The sequence below is a fragment of the Polyergus mexicanus genome, unplaced genomic scaffold (assembly GCF_030449975.1).
Source record: "Polyergus mexicanus isolate NDT 795.1 unplaced genomic scaffold, iyPolMexi1.0 SCAF_14, whole genome shotgun sequence".
Classification (NCBI taxonomy): domain Eukaryota; kingdom Metazoa; phylum Arthropoda; class Insecta; order Hymenoptera; family Formicidae; genus Polyergus; species Polyergus mexicanus.
In genome coordinates this window covers 5,640,493-5,661,288 of record NW_027223334.1, presented here as the reverse complement: position 1 = coordinate 5,661,288, position 20,796 = coordinate 5,640,493, and the positions used below count along the sequence as shown (strand labels likewise).

At 33.5% G+C, this 20,796-nt stretch overlaps 2 protein-coding genes and 1 long non-coding RNA gene across 7 annotated transcripts; 2 read left to right on the top strand and 1 right to left on the bottom strand.

Annotated features, from left to right (window-relative positions):
- The first annotated feature begins 6,154 nt into the window (after positions 1 to 6,154).
- On the top strand, positions 6,155 to 15,501 carry Pvf1 (PDGF- and VEGF-related factor 1). Its single transcript, XM_070306732.1, has 6 exons — positions 6,155 to 6,661; positions 9,566 to 9,671; positions 12,586 to 12,791; positions 12,918 to 13,019; positions 13,641 to 13,825; positions 14,431 to 15,501. Exons 1-6 carry the CDS (start codon positions 6,437 to 6,439, stop codon positions 14,591 to 14,593), a joined length of 987 nt encoding a protein of 328 aa, XP_070162833.1. The 5' UTR covers positions 6,155 to 6,436; the 3' UTR covers positions 14,594 to 15,501.
- LOC138939153 (uncharacterized) lies at positions 9,315 to 16,334 on the bottom strand. Of its 3 annotated transcripts, none has more exons than XM_070306731.1 (6): positions 15,815 to 16,332; positions 14,347 to 15,559; positions 12,836 to 13,307; positions 12,035 to 12,104; positions 11,310 to 11,866; positions 9,315 to 10,906 (listed from the first exon to the last, which is right to left on the bottom strand). In XM_070306731.1, the coding sequence occupies exons 3-6, from the start codon at positions 12,885 to 12,887 to the stop codon at positions 10,458 to 10,460; spliced, it is 1,128 nt and encodes a 375-aa protein (XP_070162832.1). In that variant the 5' UTR covers positions 12,888 to 13,307; positions 14,347 to 15,559; positions 15,815 to 16,332; the 3' UTR covers positions 9,315 to 10,457. The 3 variants fall into 3 exon arrangements, with proteins under 3 accessions (XP_070162832.1, XP_070162830.1, XP_070162829.1); XM_070306729.1 differs by having other exon boundaries at positions 12,035 to 13,307; positions 14,347 to 14,707; positions 15,393 to 15,559; positions 15,815 to 16,331; XM_070306728.1 differs by having other exon boundaries at positions 12,035 to 13,307; positions 15,815 to 16,334.
- Positions 16,264 to 20,743, top strand: LOC138939155 (uncharacterized). 3 transcript variants are annotated; one of them, XR_011447807.1, is made up of 5 exons: positions 16,264 to 16,417; positions 16,890 to 17,056; positions 17,467 to 17,835; positions 18,221 to 18,773; positions 19,460 to 20,743. It is a non-coding gene; the product is annotated as an uncharacterized lncRNA (long non-coding RNA). The 3 variants fall into 3 exon arrangements; XR_011447806.1 differs by having other exon boundaries at positions 18,221 to 20,743; XR_011447808.1 differs by lacking the exon at positions 16,890 to 17,056 and having other exon boundaries at positions 18,221 to 20,743.
- Positions 20,744 to 20,796: the final 53 nt, after the last annotated feature.

Below are 20,796 nucleotides of genomic sequence, written 5' to 3'. Positions count from 1 at the left end.
ATATATTCGATAATATTTTATGAATTAGAGAATTTATATATATATATATTTTTTTTTTTAATTTTATTCTATTTTCTTGTAAAACTTATAGTTCTATTTTAAAATAAAAACATTAAAGAAAAAAATAATAAATATTTTTATTATACAGGGTGTCCCATTTTAAAAGTTCCACCCTCGTAACTTTTCAGGATCGACGTTTGAAGGAAAACGACTCGGATAAAAGTTGTAGGGAACAAAGGGATCTGTCTAATAGTGATCTTGGATTTGACATTAAAGGTCATTTTCGAGGTCATTTGAAGATCAACTTCCATTTTTTAAATGGAAACATATTCTTATAGCTTACCTCGAGAGCTTTCCAAAACACTATAATAAAGTATTTTTTGAGTTATTTTATATTTTAATCTGACATATTTTGATATAAAAAATAAAATATTTAGTTTTTCATAATCTGACCGTAATACTTCTATGTACAGAATAATGAGACAAATCAATTATTATAAAAAAAAATTGTTTTTAAGAAAATTATTTACAATGTATTTTTTTAAAACAATTATTTGTTTTTTTTTGGCACAAATTAATTTGTCTTATTATTCTGTACATAGAAGTATTACGGTAAGATTATCGAAAGCTAAATATTTTACAAGATATTAAATTTTTTATATCAAAATATGTCAGATTATAAAGTATAAAATAACTCAAAAAGTATTTAATGAAAAAATACTTTATTATAGTGTTTTGAAAAGCTCTCGAGGTAAGCTATAAGAATATGTAATGAAAAATAAGGGTTCCTATTTAAAAAACGAAAGTTGACCTTCAAACGATCTCGAAAATGACCTTTAATGTCAAATCCAAGATCCACTATTAGATAGCCTTTGTTTCCTACAACTTTTATCCGAGTCGTTTTCCTTCAAACGTCGATCCCGAAAAGTTACGAGGGTGGAACTATTAAAATTGGACACCCTGTATATATATTTAGATTACTATTATATGTGTTAAAATAATATATATCTTAAAATAAACCGGTTAATAATTGTTTATTTTGTTTAATTATAGAACAGTGCAAGCAACACCATTGTATTGTTTAAAAGAAGATTTAAAATGAATATTCCTCTCTGCGTATATACTTATAGTACCACGTATTTGAAAAAACCGCTTTAACCATATTAAACAATTATTGACTGCTACAAACGAAAAATCCACAATATGCTTTTCTAATTAGTATGCACCATGTAAATTTTCTGTATACAGCATTATATTTTAATAAACATATGCATAAAAATAATTCTAGAGAAAAATAATTTTTTGTAATTAATCTCTTTACATATAAATATAAATAAATATATATATATATGTATACATATTATTTCTAATATATTATATTAATGTTTCTAAAAAATATATTATTTGAATATCTGTTGAGAAAGTTTTTCTAATGAATTAATTCATATTTATGTACTTTTTGAAACATTACTTTACATTTTGGTATATTAGTTATCGTATTATATGAGAATTCTAAATTCTGGCTTGTTCGTAAATATATAACATATTATTTTCAATTTTATTAAAATGTCTTGCTTTTTTACCTTTCGTAGCTTACCTTGCGACACGACGAAATATCAAGATTATTCGCAGTAATGGTAAAGTGATCAACTGTGAGTCTAACTGTCGGTAATATCGTAATTATATAATCATGCAATGGTAACATCGTAAAGTATAGCTACTGATAAAGTTGAGTCGGTTGTCGGTAATATTATTTCAGTAAATATACAAATATTTTGTCATGCGCAAAGCGCGCCAAATCGCGACTCACACATATACAGACACATGTACTATCCTTTCAAAGAATACCGATCCACGTATATACCTGCTTCTCTACTCGCTTGTTCATATATTAGAAAAAGAAATATCGATACAAAAAATTAAAGACATATGGTATACATACGTATAGCTGATGATGATCATGCGCCAACTGCATTTTCGCTGCACTCGGAAAATAATATGTGCACTATGCGAAGATGATCGGGAACATTTCGTCCGAATAACACACACGGGCACGCGAAAGCATTAATTTCGAAACACGATATTAACGTACACAGCCATTGTATTGTCGATACATTACAATCAACGTCCGACGATTCACAATAAGAGACCCTCGCGATAAATTATTGCGCGCCAGATCACTTTAAAACAATAACAATCGCAAAAGAATACGGAGCTATACGAAAGCGATCCGTACGTCGCGACGCGAGTCGTTACTTTGAAAAACAATATGGCGATTCTTGGATATATAGGCTGTGTTCGAAAATTCACTGCCAATACTGGAAATTTATAATTTAATGTGAACTATAGATTTCCAGTACTGGCAATGAATTTTCGAACACGACCATAAAAACGGTAGGCTTGCCTTTTTTTGATTGTAATCACGATATTAATCAAGGTTGGGAAGTAACGCGTGGTAATTATTTACTATAACGGACCCAGCTCCAATCACGTTGACCTTGATATATGTTGTCAAGGACATAATCCTGAGTAATTTTTCTTTATAACTTAATCGGCGGTCATTGTTTATTAAAAAGTTATTAATAAATAAAGTTTGAAAAATAAAATATTAATTTTTACATAAGTTTGTAATTTCCACGCAAGAAACGAGGTCCATCTGCATCAGAACCCTGATTTAAATGTGAAACAAGGTCTTTACATAATTAATATAATATTAGAAAAAATCAGTACACATAGGAATCAAAAATTTTATTTATTCTACAGTTGCAAATGTACCGTTTTCATCTAAGGGATACAATGTTGCCATTATTTCAAAAAATTTACGTATTCGTTCACAATATTGATATTTCCGTTTAAATATAAACTCAGCCAAATAATGTATGTAATGATAATCACGAGTTCCATATTTTGGTATTCCACTTCGAATATCACGCCATATGCGTTCTATGTTTTGTGTGTGAACTCCTGTATGAGGGTCTAGTTTTAAATCAGAAATAGGTTTGGGTTAGGTTATATCTTCCGGAAGTGGAGTCCCCCCGCAGGGGGGACGGAACCCACTACATCCACGCGTACACTTTCCCATTCACACAACAATTTTGGGCTGAACCTCGTTTTGCATTGTAAAGTATATGCATGGATACAGTGGGTTCCGCCCCCCCCCCCTGCGGGGGGGCTCCACTTCCGGAAGATATAACCTAACCCAAACCTATTTCTTATTTAAAACAAAAATTTGGTGTGGATTACGTCGTATAACTTAAAGCAAATTTTCGTTTTGAATCCAACTTAAACTTTAAATATCTTAAAAATTATAAGAGACCGCCGATTAAGTTATAAGAAAAAGTTATTCAGGATTAAGTCCTTGACAACATATATCAAGGTCAACGTGATTGGAGCTGGGTCGGTTATAGAAAATAATTACCAAAATTACAATCATTAAATAAGTTCAATATAAAAAACGCTCGCTATATAGAGACTAATTTAGAGTTTTTGGTTGTAACATAGATTATTATATTTAATATTGATTATTAAATAATTTTACAATCTAATAGCTTATTTTAGCATTACACAAAACAAAAACATAACGAAAAAGTAACGAGTCGTTACTTTTCAAGTAACGGTAACGGTAAGGCGTTACTTTTTAAAATCAGTAACGAGTTACTTTTTACAAAAAATAACGGTAACGCGTTACTTTTATAGAGTAACGTTCCCAATCCTGATATTAATGTATAATAGTGATTATACGCGATTAGTGATTTATACATTACAGATAAATGCTCAACCCTGATAATAACCGCGAGAAATACGCAGCGATTTTGAACGCGACTAGAATTCACACTCGACGAGGCGCGTTTCGCGCCTCTTCAAACGGTTCAATGTAAGAACACATTTAAAATATTTAAATGAATATTGCATAGAATATTTTGTCTATGGAATATTGTAATCGGTCTAAACAGTACGTGAATCAATCGCAATAATTTATATAATCTCTAGAATTTTTCAATAGGGAATTAACGTTCGAGTATCGAAATGTATAGTGGGAATAAAATTCAAATGAACGCGCTGATTTTCGGCATTGACGAGATACTCATCTGTTAAAGACAGCCAGCTTTTGATATAATAACAGATAGTTACTGAAAAATGAAAATTATTACGTCGATATACATATAAGTATATCATAAACCTGAAGAATGTTCAAATAATAATTTAACAATATACAGAGTGTCCTCAATTTAAATGGCAAAACTTCAAGAGCGTATAGGGGACCGAAAAACTAAGACAAGAAGTCCTTTAGAGGTTTGTTCGTTTTTGCTCCATTTTAGAGAAAATCGCAAAAATTCAATCTCTCATTATCAGTTGCTCTCTTGAGTCGATTGGCACCGAATAAACTTTCTGCTTCAAGGTTCCTTACATATGTAAACAATTGACGTTATCCTTTACGGTGCCAATCGATTCAAGAGAGCAATTAAGAGACCGAATCATAGATGCAGTGCACCAAATATGACTAGAACAATATCTAGCTGCAATTAATAAGATTAGGGCTAGATGTAATGCTTGCATTGCTGCAAGAGGGCAACATTTTGAACAATATCTGCATTAAATAGATGATAACATAAATAAAATGTAAATAGAATAAGTAGAAAAACGAAAACTTGTTTTGTTTCTTTTTTCGTCACTTTCTCCAGAATGGAGCAAAAACGAACAAACTTCTAAAGGCCCGTTTACATAGAACGCAACACGCCAGACGCAGCTCGCACACGGGCCGGTATTCATAGTTAGTTCTTATATTTAAGATCGTCTCAAGCACAATCTTAATATGTCCTAAACCAATCACAGAGCCGTATTAGCATCTTAAGATATTACTTAAGGCGGTCTTAAATATAAGAACTTATTATGAATACCGGCCTGCAAGCTGCGTCTGGCGTGTTGCGTCCTATGTAGACGGGCCTTAAAGGATTTTCTGTCTTAAATTTTCGGTCCCCTACACGCTCCTGAAGTTTTGCCATTTAAATTGGGAACATCCTGTATAATACATATATATATATATATATATATATATATATATATATATATATATATATATATATATACATATATAAATAATATATAAATATAAATAACAATATAAATAAAAATATGACTGCCAGCGCTATCTATACGAAAGTAAGTAAGTTATTTAGTCTAGTAATCATTTGGTAAGTAAATCATCTTTCATTATCTTACGAGCATACACCTGTGGATAATAGCGCTAATAACCTGATTAATTTATAATCTCGTTGATATTAATTCTCTCTCCCCCTTCCCCCACCCCACTCTCTCTCTCTCTCTCTCTCTCTCTCTCTCTCTCTCTCTCTCTCTCTCTCTCTCTCTCTTTCTCCCTCCATCTCACTCTCACTTATACTTTATGTAAGTGACTGCATCATTGGACAATTGAGATTTTCCGCACATTACCTTGAGGTGTAACGTTATGAAAACTAACTCTCAGATTAAATCAATTCTATATGCAAATTTAAACGCCTACTTGTATATTCATTCACACACACACACACACACGCACGCGCGCAAATCGCTCTCCCAGTTTAAAAAAAAAAAAAAAAACTATGTTCACTGATGCATTACATTATTCTACATCGTAGTTTTAACGTGTAACAGTAAAAATTATCATTGTTTCCATGTGGATACTTTGAAATCTTTTGAAATACATTCCGCGATAAATATATACAGAGTGCCCAAAAACAGCTAGTGTGAAATATGTATCCTTCTCTTAAAAACTCTACGTACGATATAAAAAATTAGATTTAAAGAATACACGTAAAAAAAAAAGCATACATATATGTATGATATCGAAATATATTGTAAACTGGATAATAGACTGGCGAAATAAAATTTTTATTATTTTATCGCGCCCGCGGATCGCGAGGACAAATTCGCAGGATAGGATTTTTTGGGGGAATGCAAGGGACGCTATCTCTACATCGCACTATCCTTGTGCAATTTCGTTGCGATAAGCATTTGCATCGAGAATGCCGATTTACGTGTGTTACGCGAAAAAGTCACAACGCTTATCTCCGCCGCGATTCGTACGAGCGCGCCCGCAAATGCGCGCCGCGCGCTCGTACGCGTGTGCGTGAGACAAGAAATACGCGCGGGACGTGTTCGTCTCATCAGTCGATCGCGGCGCGAGCACTTGGAACGCACAGGTGTGTCGCTCGGAACAATCGGTTATCGCGCGAGGAAACTCGAGAAAATAATAAAGCGCGAAGAAACAAAAAGCCGACTCGTCGTGAAAAAAATTGTGTATAATCGCGTATAATAATCGAGTGTAATAATAATCGTCGACGTGTCATTATATCGCCGGCGCGAATCTTTGTGTGCTTGTATAAAGACAGAGTGTATACAGAAACAGATAAAAATCATCACGGAATTACGACGAAAAAAAATGCAATTGCATTTCGACGCATCGTTTGACAATCAGCTGTTTTATTTCGGCGCGAGAATATTTATTCTCGCGATCGTTTGCGGCGGCTTCGTCGTGGGACGGGTTAGCACTCAGTATCATGGCAATCCCGATCATATAATCTTTCCCGGACCAATCGGCTCGAGATCGAGGGACCTTAGTAATGATCCCGTCGTGGAGGGTTCCGCGGATGACAGCGATACGCTGGTAAATTGGTACACATTGATTCTTATTATGTCGCATTATATTAATTCGTGTTATTTAAAATATAAATTAAATTAAAATTTATTAGATTAGATTCAATTCATCGGATATCACTTTCTCTCTCTACTTTTGAAGCCAAATGTAAAAATCACAGACAATGATTATTCTTTAAATATGAGAAGAAAAAGATAATTGATAATTAATTTAAAAATTGGAAAATTTCTATCTGCAAATCATTATACGTTGCATAGTTGTGTGTGTGTGTAAGGATGTAAAGAAATTAAATATTGAAGCATAAGGCAATTGAATTAAAATGATGTGCGGTGCGCGTTGCGACACCTTCTTCGTTTCCAAGATTCACTTTCCGCAAAGGCCGAAATGACGTCGAAGGCTGAATTTGCCCAATGTCGAGGATATTCTCTAGTGAAATAATATCGCAACACGCTCAATCGACACGCTTGTGATGACACGCGGCACGACGACATTCGCAGCTTGACGTAAAACCGATCGTCCATCGTCTCACCTTGCATGCAATTGTGCAAATACCTGATCGACTAACTCGTTATCGATATCGATAACTTTACTATTTATTTTTTTCTACACGATACACGGATTGCTAAAGCGAAGAACAAAAATGCAAGATAATAAATAATCTGATTGAGAAAGAGAGAGAGAGAGAGAGAGAGAGGAAATCTAGGCACGTAAAAATACAGCACGTAAGATAATGAGTTCGCGTGCAATTGAAAAAATAACTGAGTAAACGAGCGGTTTGCTTAGAAGAAAAATCTTTATGTCAATAGTATAGTTATTAGCCTGCATAGTTATCTTGGAGGCCGACTAAACGTTATTCGTGATAATAATGATAATTATAAAATGATAATTATAATATGATAATTATAATATCGTCACCGCCGACTGAGTCAGTAGTGAAATCGAGAATGTTCAATAAAACATAACGGCGCCTAAGCGTTAAATGTAAGGCCTTGCTTCCTGGCAAGGTCGCAAACCAGCGCTATCCCAAGAGGAAAGGAGAGGCTGTTCGTGGTCGTGTTATCGTAAAGTCGCTCATTTGAGATTTCACTTCAAGGTTGTCGATACCTGTGAGTTCGATATCTCGTGTGAAATATATTCGAAAGCCGACAGATACTCGGATTCAAAATTTCTCGCATCAGAAGGATTATCATTTCCTAGAAAGTACAGTATAACGCCTAATCGAAAGGCGAAATATTTCTCGATTATGCAAATCGTAGAACATCGCGCAACCTGTTGCTTTCGAAACTTATAAGTCTGCGTCGCGTCGTGCCAATTGAAGAAATGTTTGTTTAGATATTTAAAAAGGAGCGATTATAGTATTTTCATTATTATACGTCACATGAGAAGACAGATGGTAAATTATTTCCTACAGATAATGTTTTATAAGATTTGCATTGAATTTTGAAGCGCATTCTTTAATATATTCGCAATTGACCTTCTTCTAAATTTAAATTCTAGCCAATCGACGTATCGAGTTATTATATATTTTATGTTTAAATTAAGTTCTGTCTATTTGAGATTAGTACAGAATTTTTAAAAATGCATGAGGTATCTGCTGTTAATAATAGATTAATACAAGAGATGCGAATATATGCTTAACTTTTTTGAGCCATTTATTAGACAGCTACGTTACTTTTTTTCGTTATACGGTATAAATGCGATCCGACCTGTTTGAGAACCTGTTTGAATCACGTGATATCGAAGTTAAGATTTCGCACTCATTCAAAGCAGTGGCAATCAATGACTAATAACATAACTATGCAATGTTCCAAACTATCTCTCATCTATAGATATTTATCAACGTGAAGTATGACGATTTAATATAAATGTCAAAAATGTAGTAATTTTTTTTTAGAATAATTGAAACTAAAGAACTATTCGATGAAGTTAAGCTATATAGTAATAAAATTTCTTATGTGAAATGTGCAACACATACTATAAAATTTCATCTTTTCTACTAGTACACAATATCCATTCTTCATTATAATTTATTGTAAAAAATTTAAAATTATTCTGTACAATAACTTTCAAAGTATCAAAAGCACATATACTGAAGCTTACTTGAATTTAAATGTAGTACAAAAATAATTAGAGACAACAAATCGATTTATTTAAAAAAAAAAAAAAAAAGACTTTTTAATATATGGATCATTGACCGGTATTTAGCCAAGATGATTTTCTCCTTAGTCACACAAATATCCGCAATTGAACAGAATGATTCATAATTTGCGGGAATATCCCGATCAAAGGATTTAATTTTATATTTATCGTTGAATTAATATTTATGAGATACCAAAGGAATAATGGATTATTTTAGCACGCGTATGATCCATTAAAATTTATCATCTCTCTGTTTCTTTCTGATCTTGAACATTTATCACGTCGCAGGCACAGAATCGATATAAACTTGAGAAATTTTCATTTTTAGATTTATCTTTTCTTACGCAATTAAATTTTCCAGGATAGCTAATGCAGGAAAAATGCACTAATACTAGTCGTGAATTAATAAAGAAACTAAGAATCGTCATGTCTTAAAAATTTGATAAATATGTATAATCGATTACTTTTTATGTAATGTAGTAATACTGAACATAAAATTTTCTAGAATAGATAATATGGAAAACTTGTCGATTACAAATTAATATATAAAATAACTTCTAATAATTTTTATCTTTGATCTTGAAATAAATACTAGAAAACCATGAGTTTTTGTCGTTAGTCATATATCGGCAATCACGCTTATGATTCTTTCATCGTTATCGGATTTTGATTAGATTATTGCTGACTAAGATATTATAGAGAATAACTACATTTATATACAACACATGTACACGTGCAGGCCTAACTTATCTTGTAAAAAAATCTTATTTTCAGATACCACTCGATTTAGCCATTAAATTAAATTCCATAGAATCGTCGGATGAGTTTTTGCAACTTCTTCAAGGTGTTCCGAAGAATGAAGTGGAATCTACATTAAGCAGTAAGTTCAATTCACCCGATATCACTTCATTACGTATCAATGCTTAACTTGTTGCAAATTCTATTTTATTGAATGAAAGAGCATAAAATATTTTTTTAGGAATTTTGTAAACGATTTTTCACGATTAACGCAGGATAAAGTTTCCTATTGTAATGAAATATTCAAATCTATTATCACAACTTATTATTGTTACAAAAATTAAAAAATATATTGCCATGCAATCATGTAATATTTAGAAAATATATTGATATCATCAATTATGTGTGTTTCACAATATCGCGTAGTCAAATACGCAATTTAATGTAACCATTACAGAAAAATAATCGTTTATCGAGATGCAAATAAAGTCACACTGCGATCGTGATAAGATCAATATTTTCCATCTAACAATAAGCAGAAATACAAATTAAGTTGCGGCGGTATGTCTTATAATTGCTCTACTGTTTACACAACGCGCAGTTATCAAATGTATACTGAGATCATCCTGTAAATTCACGTGGATCGTATGCGTTCTTATACTTTCGATGCAATGTCTTTGAAAAATGTATGTTACAAGTTCTTACGAGTCTAAAATATTTTTTAGGAATTTTTTAACGGTTAAACGATTTTTTTCGATTAACGCAGATTAAAGTTTCTTATCGTAATGAATACAAATTCGCCGAAGCGTGTCCGATCGATTAATTCGTTTCATAATACTACAGTTACAGATACAAATGTCATTCAATCGCGCAAACTTGTATACGAGGTTTATTCTGCATCTGCTATTTTTTACTTAACTGATTCATTTTATTCAATTTTTGTATAAATGATCATGTGAATTTGATACATAACATTGAGAAGTGGTTTTTTATTTGGATAATCCAAAATCAATTTATTTCTCACGTAACGCGCGCAAGATTGTGCGTTGAATTTCTCTTGCATCTCGGCTTTAAAAAATTTCAGAAACTCCTCGCGATCCTTTGAGAAATTTAAAGGTTGCAAATAACCGTTAAAATAATTTTTGTCCCGTATTAATGTACTGTTATCTTGGATTACTTCTTCTAAACTTGGCAATTTACTTTTTTCTATTTTATTTAAATGACTATTAGCGGAATGAACCTTTTCCTGCATGCATTTTTTGACAATTTTCGGAGATTCATTATCGATTAAAAGCGAATATGCAATCTGTAATCTGCATTTTTGATTCCAATTCTTCCTTTTCCAGATTTTTGTCCAATGATATAAAAATAGAGAATCTGAAATTTAATTAATATAATATTTTTATTTTAAAAATATATAGTTTAGTTTAAATCATATATAATAATTTTAATCATATAAATTTGCTTTAATCAATATCTATCTAATATTTACTCGATAAAACATTATTTATCTAAGAATAATCTTTGTGAGTCTACATATAATTTATCATAAAATTTAATTTATAATATTTTATAAATATAGAGCTCTTTTTTGTTGAAAATGTTTTAATTTTAAATATGCTTCAATCGGTATTTTCATGTAATTATTATTGTCTTATAATTGATTTTTTGATATAATAAAACATTACCTTCAAAATTGTTTTTTTAATTGATTTCTAATGCCATCGTTTCGAATATTTATATCTATCCTACCTTTATATATTTCGTATATCTATATTACCTTCTTGTATATTTATGCGTAAAAATTTTATTGTTCCATTTGCCTCCAGGTACTTAGTCGTATCAGCTTCAACAATAACAGGTCCATCTCCTTGACCACACTCTCTGTTGATGGCTCTGATGGTTGGTGCCATTTCCTCTTTCAATTCTGTCCTATTAATGTTCTCGACGATAGCCTGAGAGGTAATCTCGGGCTCGAAAAGATTACAGAGATCATTCTTGTTAAGATTATCACTCTGATCATCTATGTTAGCGATTGTAATTTCATTTTGATTCGCTTCAATATTTGTATTCACATTGACATTGACATTCGCATCATTACAAGCTGTCATTATTTCCAATTTGTACGGAAGCTCTTCAATATTACAAGCGGCAGAGCCATTCTTATATACGAAAGTTGTATCGTTTCCATTATTTTCCTCATTAGAATCTATTGCGTTTTCATGGTTCGTTGACTCTTCAGTCTCGTGTGAACAGCGAGTTAGTTCTTTACGAGAACAATAGCTCGTGTGGGTTTCACACTTATCGCTAGCGTTTTGATCTAAAGATTCTCTCGACCTACGCGAAAAGTCAAATCATCTTTATCTAATATAAAAAGTGTTAGGTTTTTAAATAAATTAAATAAAGCTAAATATAACTTATATATATGTAGGTTGAATATCCTAAATATATTAGTTTTTGGAAAAAGCTATGAGGATACGCAATTTATCATTTTAATATTCTCACCGATTCGATTCTTTCTTCTTAGTGGTGATATCCAAAATTGGTATAATGTCGTGAAACGTATGAAAGGATTCTGTTTTATAGGACATAATAAAAGAAGCTACATTTTTTTTGCCTGTAATTTTTCTTCCAAACCATTCAAGCACCACATTTTTTGAAAGATGATTCTCTAAACCGGGAATAATTCTATCAGCCAACATGAAATAATGATTTGCAACTGAAATCGCTCGCGCACATTCGTTGTTGGTCATCTTTGCGCTCGAAAAAGATAACGCGAGTACCTAATAAAAAACTTAATATTGCCTAATTTTGCTTATATCGTTCAACGAATTTTTTAGCGTTTATTTCAGACGTTACTTATTATAATACTTATGTTGTTAGACTAGATACTGTTTTGTTGACATTATCTCAAGTTTCGACACGAAATGTTTACATACACAGAAAAAAAAATGAAAAAATCTATAACGCTACCTACTTGAAAATTAATATCTCTAACATCCTTAAGATTGAATTTTTTTCAGCTAGATTTGATAGAATAGAAACGAAAATTTCAGGTAGATTTGGCGAGGAACGATCGAACGCGGCGAGAGCGACACCGGCCAAGTGTATGCCCGAGTTGCAACCCGTTTCTCTAAAACTGGACGACGATCCTTCGACGATTATCTTTCCGCCCTGCACACGGATCAAAAGATGCGGCGGTTGTTGCGGTAGCTCCTTGCTCTCGTGCCAGCCAACAGCCATGGAGATCCGAAACTTCGAGGTAATCGATCGTCATAGAGTTTAAGAATATGAAAGAGAACGCACCTAATATTATTATAAGCAGACAACTCGAGAGAAAGCAATAATTGTTGAACATTTTTTATTCGTTTGTCTTTGTCGTCTTCAGGTGGTCGTGGCGTCGCTGGATGGACTGAATTACGCGGGTCGGCGAATTGTGCCGTTGGAGGAGCACACTAAATGCAAGTGTGACTGCAGAATCAAAGAGGAGGTAATTTGATGACAACCGATAATTGGCGGATAATCGGTGCCTTCCTGCTTAACCGGGCCGCGCAGTTTGCGAGTTTCGCACCTCACACATCGTATCTTATTGTATTATTTTTCACGTGACATACGTACGTGAGAGCGATTTACGTCATCTAGTCGACTGAAAAGAGCACGAACTCCTCTCATGTTCTCAAGTTTCCCAACAATGCATGAAAATACATTAAAAACAGCAGTAATAGGCGATCCGAAAGCGTGAATCATTTCCTATACATGCATCTTCATCTCGTTTGTCCTTCAAATAATGCAAGATTCAAGTTTTCATTACAAAATATAAAAAATTTCAGTTTTAAAAAATGTATATGTTTCTAACAAATTAATATTATACTTTGAAGCATTTATGACACGCGTAATGTACAGTGCAATATTTAAACCAAAATAAGCTTCGACAATTTCTCAATTTCGTTGAATACGTATTACTACAATTGACGCTTCCTTGCAACGTGCGGACGCTCGTGAAGTGTGTCAATGCGTTGGACAAGCAAAATTTAATCGTATCTAAGCGCGCGCGCAAAGTGTTGACATTCTTTTCGTTGATGATTCATACCTACATCGTTTTTTACCGTAGCATTGCAACGATAAACAGCATTACGAGCCGCACAATTGCAAATGCGTCTGCGACAACGTCGACGAGGCGGAGAAGTGCCGGAAAAGCAACGACACAAAGATCTGGAACCCGGATCTTTGCATTTGCTCGTGCAGAAATATCGAGCCATGCAGTACCGGATATTACTTCAATTACAACACGTGCAGGTGTGAACGGACAGAATAGAGGGATCTTCTAGAGGAATAAGACGTTTTCCCCTTTTCACTGCACTCTATTATTCTATCATGACTTGTAAGCCATGCGCGAACGCACCGATCTATTCACTAAAGTATTCTCGACGTATTTCGGCCATCCATTTGGTTCTGCACAAAATTTTTGCAAGTCTCACTGTGCGAGACCTTGTACCCTATCCATGAATCTATGTCATGCACTTTATGTTTGTACTTTCCTTGCACGGAGTGTTCGCTCGCGAATTAAATTACTTTCGATTTCTCTCTCTCTCTCTCTCTCTCTCTATGCTATTTGACATTTTTTTCTTCGCCTAATTACTAAAATAATGTTATATCTCATAATATATATATTTAACTAACACATATTGTTAAAGGTAGAATGTTTTGTACTTTACTAATACAATGACTGCCACTTTAAAGAAATCCTTGAAAAATAATGATGCAAAATGACAGGAAATTGAGAAACTGAGATTAAATATATGTGAACGGTAACTTACGCTATCCTCTCGGTTCACGCACGATTTGATCACAAAATTACATTATTCATCATTGCAATTATTCGCAACATAAATATGTTCCAGATGTGGACCGATAATGTTGTCTAGACCAGTAAACAGATTATCCACGAAAGGTTCAAATTACAATTTCTCTAACCGTCGGCCCGAAAATGTGCCGCCTGAGATAATCCCGTTGGACCCATTGGATCCCAGAAGAAAGCACAAGGAGGATCCAGAATACAAGTGACAAAGAATTGGGACAGACGTACGGATTACAAGACTGCTAAGACGTATCCACAGTCACTTTGTTAGTCTCTTTGTTACACATACAAGACTTGTCATTAATACAACGCCTTCGGAACTGAAAGAATAAATTATTTTATTCGTCCTTTCATTAGATTGTCGCAATTTCATCACAATAAAAAAATATATTGCAGAATCTATAAACATTCAGTATTGGTGCGTTCGCAATGCATAAAATAGTATGATAATAGACATTGCCAGGTCTGCGATCTAATAGTGTAAGAAATATTACATTTTGTGATTATATTTCCAAACTATGGTAGAGTGACACAGGCTTTCCTAGTTCCAAGGTATTAAGCTATTATGTATTTACTGTTGGATAAAGATCAAGGAATATTGTGATATAATAAGAAAAGAATTATCCATAAAAATATAATCTTCAATATTATTTATATCATAAAATTATTGTTTTTGTATTTATTGTTATAATGACAAAGTAAGAAATAACTATTATTTATTCTACTTATTGCACATGATATACACATGACAATAAATTTATGATATCATAAGACTTTTGCTTACATATATATTTGTTAATAAATACTTACATCTAAGTCATTATAACATGAAATTTTTAGTATTAAGGCTTCTCGCTACTGTTTTTAATTATGTCAAAGCAAAAACTATATATGTACTCTTCTTGTTAACTGTAGATTTAGGTTTTTAGAGCGATGACATATCATAAACTGTAGTGAGAGAGTGTATCAAATGCGAACAATATGAGATAAATATAATCGGTATACCAGTCATTGTTTCTCTTTAGTGGATGTATGTTCTATATCCGCTACAATCTGGTTCATTCCTTTCTCATGTTTTTCAACTTTTTGCAGATATGTGACAACATTTTTGTTAATCCGTAACATCTCGCTGTAACACGCACTCATAGATTCAACAGATTTGGCTATATGACCTAAAGAAAAAATATTACATTTTAACATTTAACATTACATATTGAAACACGTCGTAGACTCAAGTTTTCGCAACGAGAAAAAATTTTTAATAATCTATAAAACGTTTTCCAAAAAAAAAAAAAAAACTAGTTTTTTCTCTACAACTCATCTTTATCTAATGCCTCTATTTTATTCTCATTATTCTTTCTTCCCGCATCAAACTGTCATAGAAGCCACGTAAGAAAATGTTTACACTTTCAATAAATCTTTCTTACCAATAGAAGACGCAATATCTGCAATAGCCATTTCCTTCGTTAATTTGGATCGTTTTCTCCGCTGTTCTATTGTATCATTATCAGACATGCTGCTATCTTGTACGGATATTGCATATTGATCAATCCGCGATATTCTCAAAAAATTTTTATGTAAATATATACAAAAAGATATATTGTTTGATACATTCATAGAATCCCTTGGTCGCAAAGAGGCGCGAAAACGATCATCACTACTCAGCCATATTGTACGCAATTGGTCAAGTATACACTTGTATAAGGATCAATTTTGATTTATCGACGACAATGATTAACAATTTTACAACAGTAAAAATTAATATAATTAATTACTTTTACAAAATTGCTTACAAGGAAATAGATTTATTCAACAGAGAAAGAAAAAGCTGCTTTTGACATAGTGTTATCTTTGTTATGTAAAAGTTGAAGCCTCTAACCTCTCTTTCTCTTCTTCTCTGACAACATTCAGACAGGTCGGATCCCTTTTCGTCTTTCCAATACTGTTTGCATTTGTGAATGCTTTTCTTGTGCAATCAGTCAAATAATATGATAGTAATGGATATTTACCGCGCTTTTAAAAATACAGAGGTAAATATATATAGTTTTCATTATATATATATATAATTTAATGTGAAGAAACGCGGAAATAAATTTTATAACCTACAAAAGTCATATATTTATTATTAAATTGCGATCATTAGTATTTTTGCAATTGGAAAGGCTTTAATAAGATTTCATCATATAAATTAGAAAATATGTTGCAAAACACACAATGTGAGAAAGTTACCTAGCAAGTTCCAGTACTCTTAATCATCTTTAGTATCACTAGATGGCATATACTACTCAAAACGGCGCAATTTATTTTTATAATTTTTCTGTATAAAATAAAATATAAGTATAGAAGATTTAATTATATAATATTTTATCTTGTTATATTAAAAATATTTTCATAGAAATCATTCTCTCTTTCTCTCTTCTTTTATTGTAATTTTTTAAAATATTTAATTTTTATTAAATATTTTTATTTTTAAATATTCTTTCCTTTCTCTCTTATATATAGGTATCTTTAACATTTTTATGTCCGAGAGCATCTTCAAAATTTCACGGAAGCCGAAGATCAAGTTGATGAACGCATAAGTCGATGAGCGATTAATTGGCAATTTTGTAATTAGATACTTTACAACTGACCAGTGCTGTGCTTGCGATGATTATAGGCTTGAATTTCAGGTAATTTTACCGCGTATAATTGATTCGTGTTCATGATTTTACGATAAACGTACGAGCTGGTTTTTTTATTTATGATTACATCTCCAGCATAGTTATGGATACGGGTAGCGAAAAATCTAAATTAATCATATTCGCGTTCAGAATTCAACTCATCCCACAAAACACACGCACACCGCGCGCGCGCGTACGCGCGTTTATTTTCTCGTGGAAGGGGTCTTTATTTATTACAGAAAAAAATTGGAATTATTTTTTTGTGTTAAAATAAATTATATTAAACTAATATTTTAATATTAAACTTGTTAGGCATCTCCCTATTCTGACTTGTATTTTCATGAAATATATGCACTTGATACACATTATATATCAACAATGATATATATATATATATTTAATTGTTTCATATCGAGTAGCGCCGTCGAATAAACTCGAGCGATTTGGAGAGAGCCGACGATGGTCGAGATTTGCTGTGATACCCGCGATTAATCATCAGAGGGCTGTCTGTGATACACACGCTTAAAGATTGCTGGCGAAAGGAGGAGAGAAACGGTAGCCGACTCGGCCAGTCGCCCAACCGACCTTCCGTACCACGGCGCCATTTTTTTGCGCCATCCGTTATAATTGCCGGGGCCTTGTCACTTTTGCGGGCTTTCGCACTGAGGTACCTGATGTGTACGTTGCCCCGTGCCGGTTTTCTTACACCGAGGCGGCTTTGTCAAAGCGACCAGGAGAACATAGGGAGGGAGTGGACAATGAGCGGAGAACGAAGGACCAGAAACGAGGTGAACAATGCCGACTGTCATAGCAATTGCGAAGCTTCCTCTCGTCTCGTTTCGAACGAAACGCCGACGCGCAACATAATGTTAAATTTTTTTTATTTTCCTCCGATATATTTTGAGAAGTTTTATTGGTTAAAAGTGAGTGATAAATGAAAATGTAATTTAATTTTTCAGTAAAGGTCAGGAAATATCGATTGTGTTTCTCTATTAAATATCTTCATTAAAAAATATAGATATATAGACTTTTTATATTTAAAAGCGTCAAAGATTCCTTAGATATATTAGATTTCCATTTAGTTTATTAATATTTTCGTCAATAAACCATTTTAGTGTAAAAGGATTTTATTTTTATCTGTATAAATAATACAATTTTAATATTTAATTGCAGCCTGACTCTCGCGTTGCAGTTTCAATGGTGCTCTCGTCGTTTTCTCGGAGAGCGGGTAACGCTTAAAATTCAAAGACGATCAGCCAGCCAGTGCCGGCAAAAACTCGTGCCTCGCCTGCGTATTTTACGCCACTTTCTTGCGTATGTACACACGCGTATAGGTATCTCTCTCTCTTCTCTCTCTTCTCTCTCTCTCTCTCTCTCTCTCTCTCTCTCTCTCTCTCTCTATCTCTCTCTCTCTATCCTGTTCCCGCGGCCTCTCCTCAAGGACTGGTGCCGCCTGCGGATGGCCCCACAACAGAGAAAGCGCCGACGAAAGAAGTCGGAGAGACGCAATCGTAATACGGTAGCCGGTACGGCGGTGTGTTTAAATCATATTAAAGCAAGCCCAGGCATCTCGCGGGCCCGTAAGTCCGGATTACGGAGACGGCCGGCCCGGTCTACGCGCGAAATTCCACATACAAAGTATCGCCTTACCTCGGGGATGCTTCATAGAAACAATCTTTAGGAGTCTGCTGCAGCGAAAGGATTAACGCACGCAATGCCACGTTTAGCACGTAAAACATTTATTTGGAACACTGATAAAATTATTGTTACAATTATTTCATATTATATCAAAGAATAAGTTTTATGTATCTTATGTAATATAATCTCATTATGATTATTTTATCGCAAACAACTGGCTAAAATATATTGAAAACGAGGAAAGAATGTAAAACTTAATTTAAAAAGATCTCTTTCCTGGCATCTTCTTATGTGAATTTCAAAAGCTCGATAGATTTTCGAATATATCGGAAAAGATTGAATGAGATAATCGGTTAAGGACACTATCGATTACTCCATCTGATGGATAAGATAATAATCATAATAATTGAAATAAAAAATATCGCAGCGTTGAAAATCACACGTGTTCGTTTTCTTCCTGCTCGATTTGAAATCTTAATTAGAGCGACAAAAAAAATTCTTATTGAAAAAAGAAATATTGTAATCAGCAAGTATCTTCCTGCCTGAAGCGATACCCTTTGTACAATTCGCTCAATGAGATCGATATTTCATGAAAAGAAATATAAAATGAAAAGAAATTGTCTATTTATAGCTTTTAGTAATTTGTGAAAAGATTTGATAGAATATTCTGTGTCTGGATTATAATATAGCAAGATAAATTGCTCGGTATAAATAGAACGGCAGAAGCGAAGCTTATACCCCCATTCTTTTTCTTTTCATGTCTGGCGTAAAAAGTTGCCCTCGCCGAAATTACACCGGTATCGGCTCCTGGTTACCAGCGTACGGAAGCATCGGGTCAATCTATCGGCGGAGGGGGGCAAGAGATGAAAGACGAAGCGTAAGAGATAAAGTGGTCTCATGAAACGTTGTTACGAAACAACGTGGGTAGCGCCGGTAGAAAACGGCGTGGGCCGTGACTGTCCGAGACCAGGTGAAACGTGTTTGTACAAGATACGAACTGATAAGCCATCACTGAGACTTAACGAAAGGGTACGAGAGCATGCTGGTCACCGTTGCTTAACGGTGGTTAAGTCGATTAAGGGAAAATAAGATGATGCATAAAAAGATTTTCTTGAAGAAATTAACGTCTTTTAGCTTCAATTACGTTAATCTTCTCTGTCGATACTAGAAAATTATTTTCTTTTATTTTTAATCTAACTTTAATCTTTATTTTAAGATAATTCCTTAATTCCAATAAAGTTTAAAGTCACGAAAATTTAACGGATAGTTTAATGGTTCCCTCGTGTAATCAGATTTTCTCTAACAAATAATATGTTAAGTTTTTAATCCGCTTGTCAATTTATCGGGCACGATTTTATCGCGTCCACATATGCTCAAATCTATTCAGAAACTATTCATAGATGATGATTATGCAACGGGAGATTCCGATACATGTGTCGGGAAAGATCGCGACCTCTTTGATTCGTCTCGGTCACGGGCGAAATAAATCACGACGAGAGTAACTTTTATTATATCGCGCGTTAAAAGCATAAATTAATGCTTTTTTTTTCCATATTATATCCAATGTATCGGATATTACAGCCCGATAATGTAATTTGCAAAAAATTGTAAAAAAATATTCAAGATGATTCCATAGATAGATAAAATCAGAACTTGAGCGAGTAAAGCGAGAAAAAAATCACATGGTACATAATGGACTCGCCAAGATAAGTTGAGAGGGAACGAGGGATGAAGAACGAGAGACGCAAATGGATACAGTAGCGCAACAAGAGCAAATCAATGGTTTAGGTTGGGATACGAAGCGGATTACTGTTGGAATAATAATAACGACTGAGACGCTGCGCGTACCCGCGACACGCACGCGTGTGTGTCGAGGATGACCGCGCGTGATGACTTCTGGAGCTACACACGGTCCACTTTTCTTCGGTACAGACGCACGAGAAAGTTAACATGGAAGAAGTTCCTTTTACAAAAGAGAAACGCGAAGATCTTATTGTCGATTAAAATAGAAATAAAGTGAAAAAAAAAGTAATATATAAAAAAATACCACAAGATACTGTATATAAAAAGATATTAAAATTATATATTTAATTTTATAGAAATTTTATTTT

What these genes read in the sequence shown, in the direction of transcription:
- Pvf1 (XM_070306732.1), top strand. Translation starts at nt 6,437, where the DNA reads ATGCAATTGCATTTCGACGCATCGTTTGACAATCAGCTGTTTTATTTC. An exon ending in TGGAGATCCGAAACTTCGAG is followed by an intron (nt 12,792 to 12,917) that starts GTAATCGATCGT and finishes TGTCGTCTTCAG; the next exon opens with GTGGTCGTGGCGTCGCTGGA. An exon ending in TTCAATTACAACACGTGCAG is followed by an intron (nt 13,826 to 14,430) that starts GTGTGAACGGAC and finishes AATATGTTCCAG; the next exon opens with ATGTGGACCGATAATGTTGT.
- LOC138939153 (XM_070306728.1), bottom strand. Translation starts at nt 12,282, where the DNA reads ATGACCAACAACGAATGTGCGCGAGCGATTTCAGTTGCAAATCATTAT. An exon ending in AAGAAGAAAGAATCGAATCG is followed by an intron (nt 11,867 to 12,034) that starts GTGAGAATATTA and finishes CTTTTCGCGTAG; the next exon opens with GTCGAGAGAATCTTTAGATC. An exon ending in ACGCATAAATATACAAGAAG is followed by an intron (nt 10,907 to 11,309) that starts GTAATATAGATA and finishes ATTAAATTTCAG; the next exon opens with ATTCTCTATTTTTATATCAT.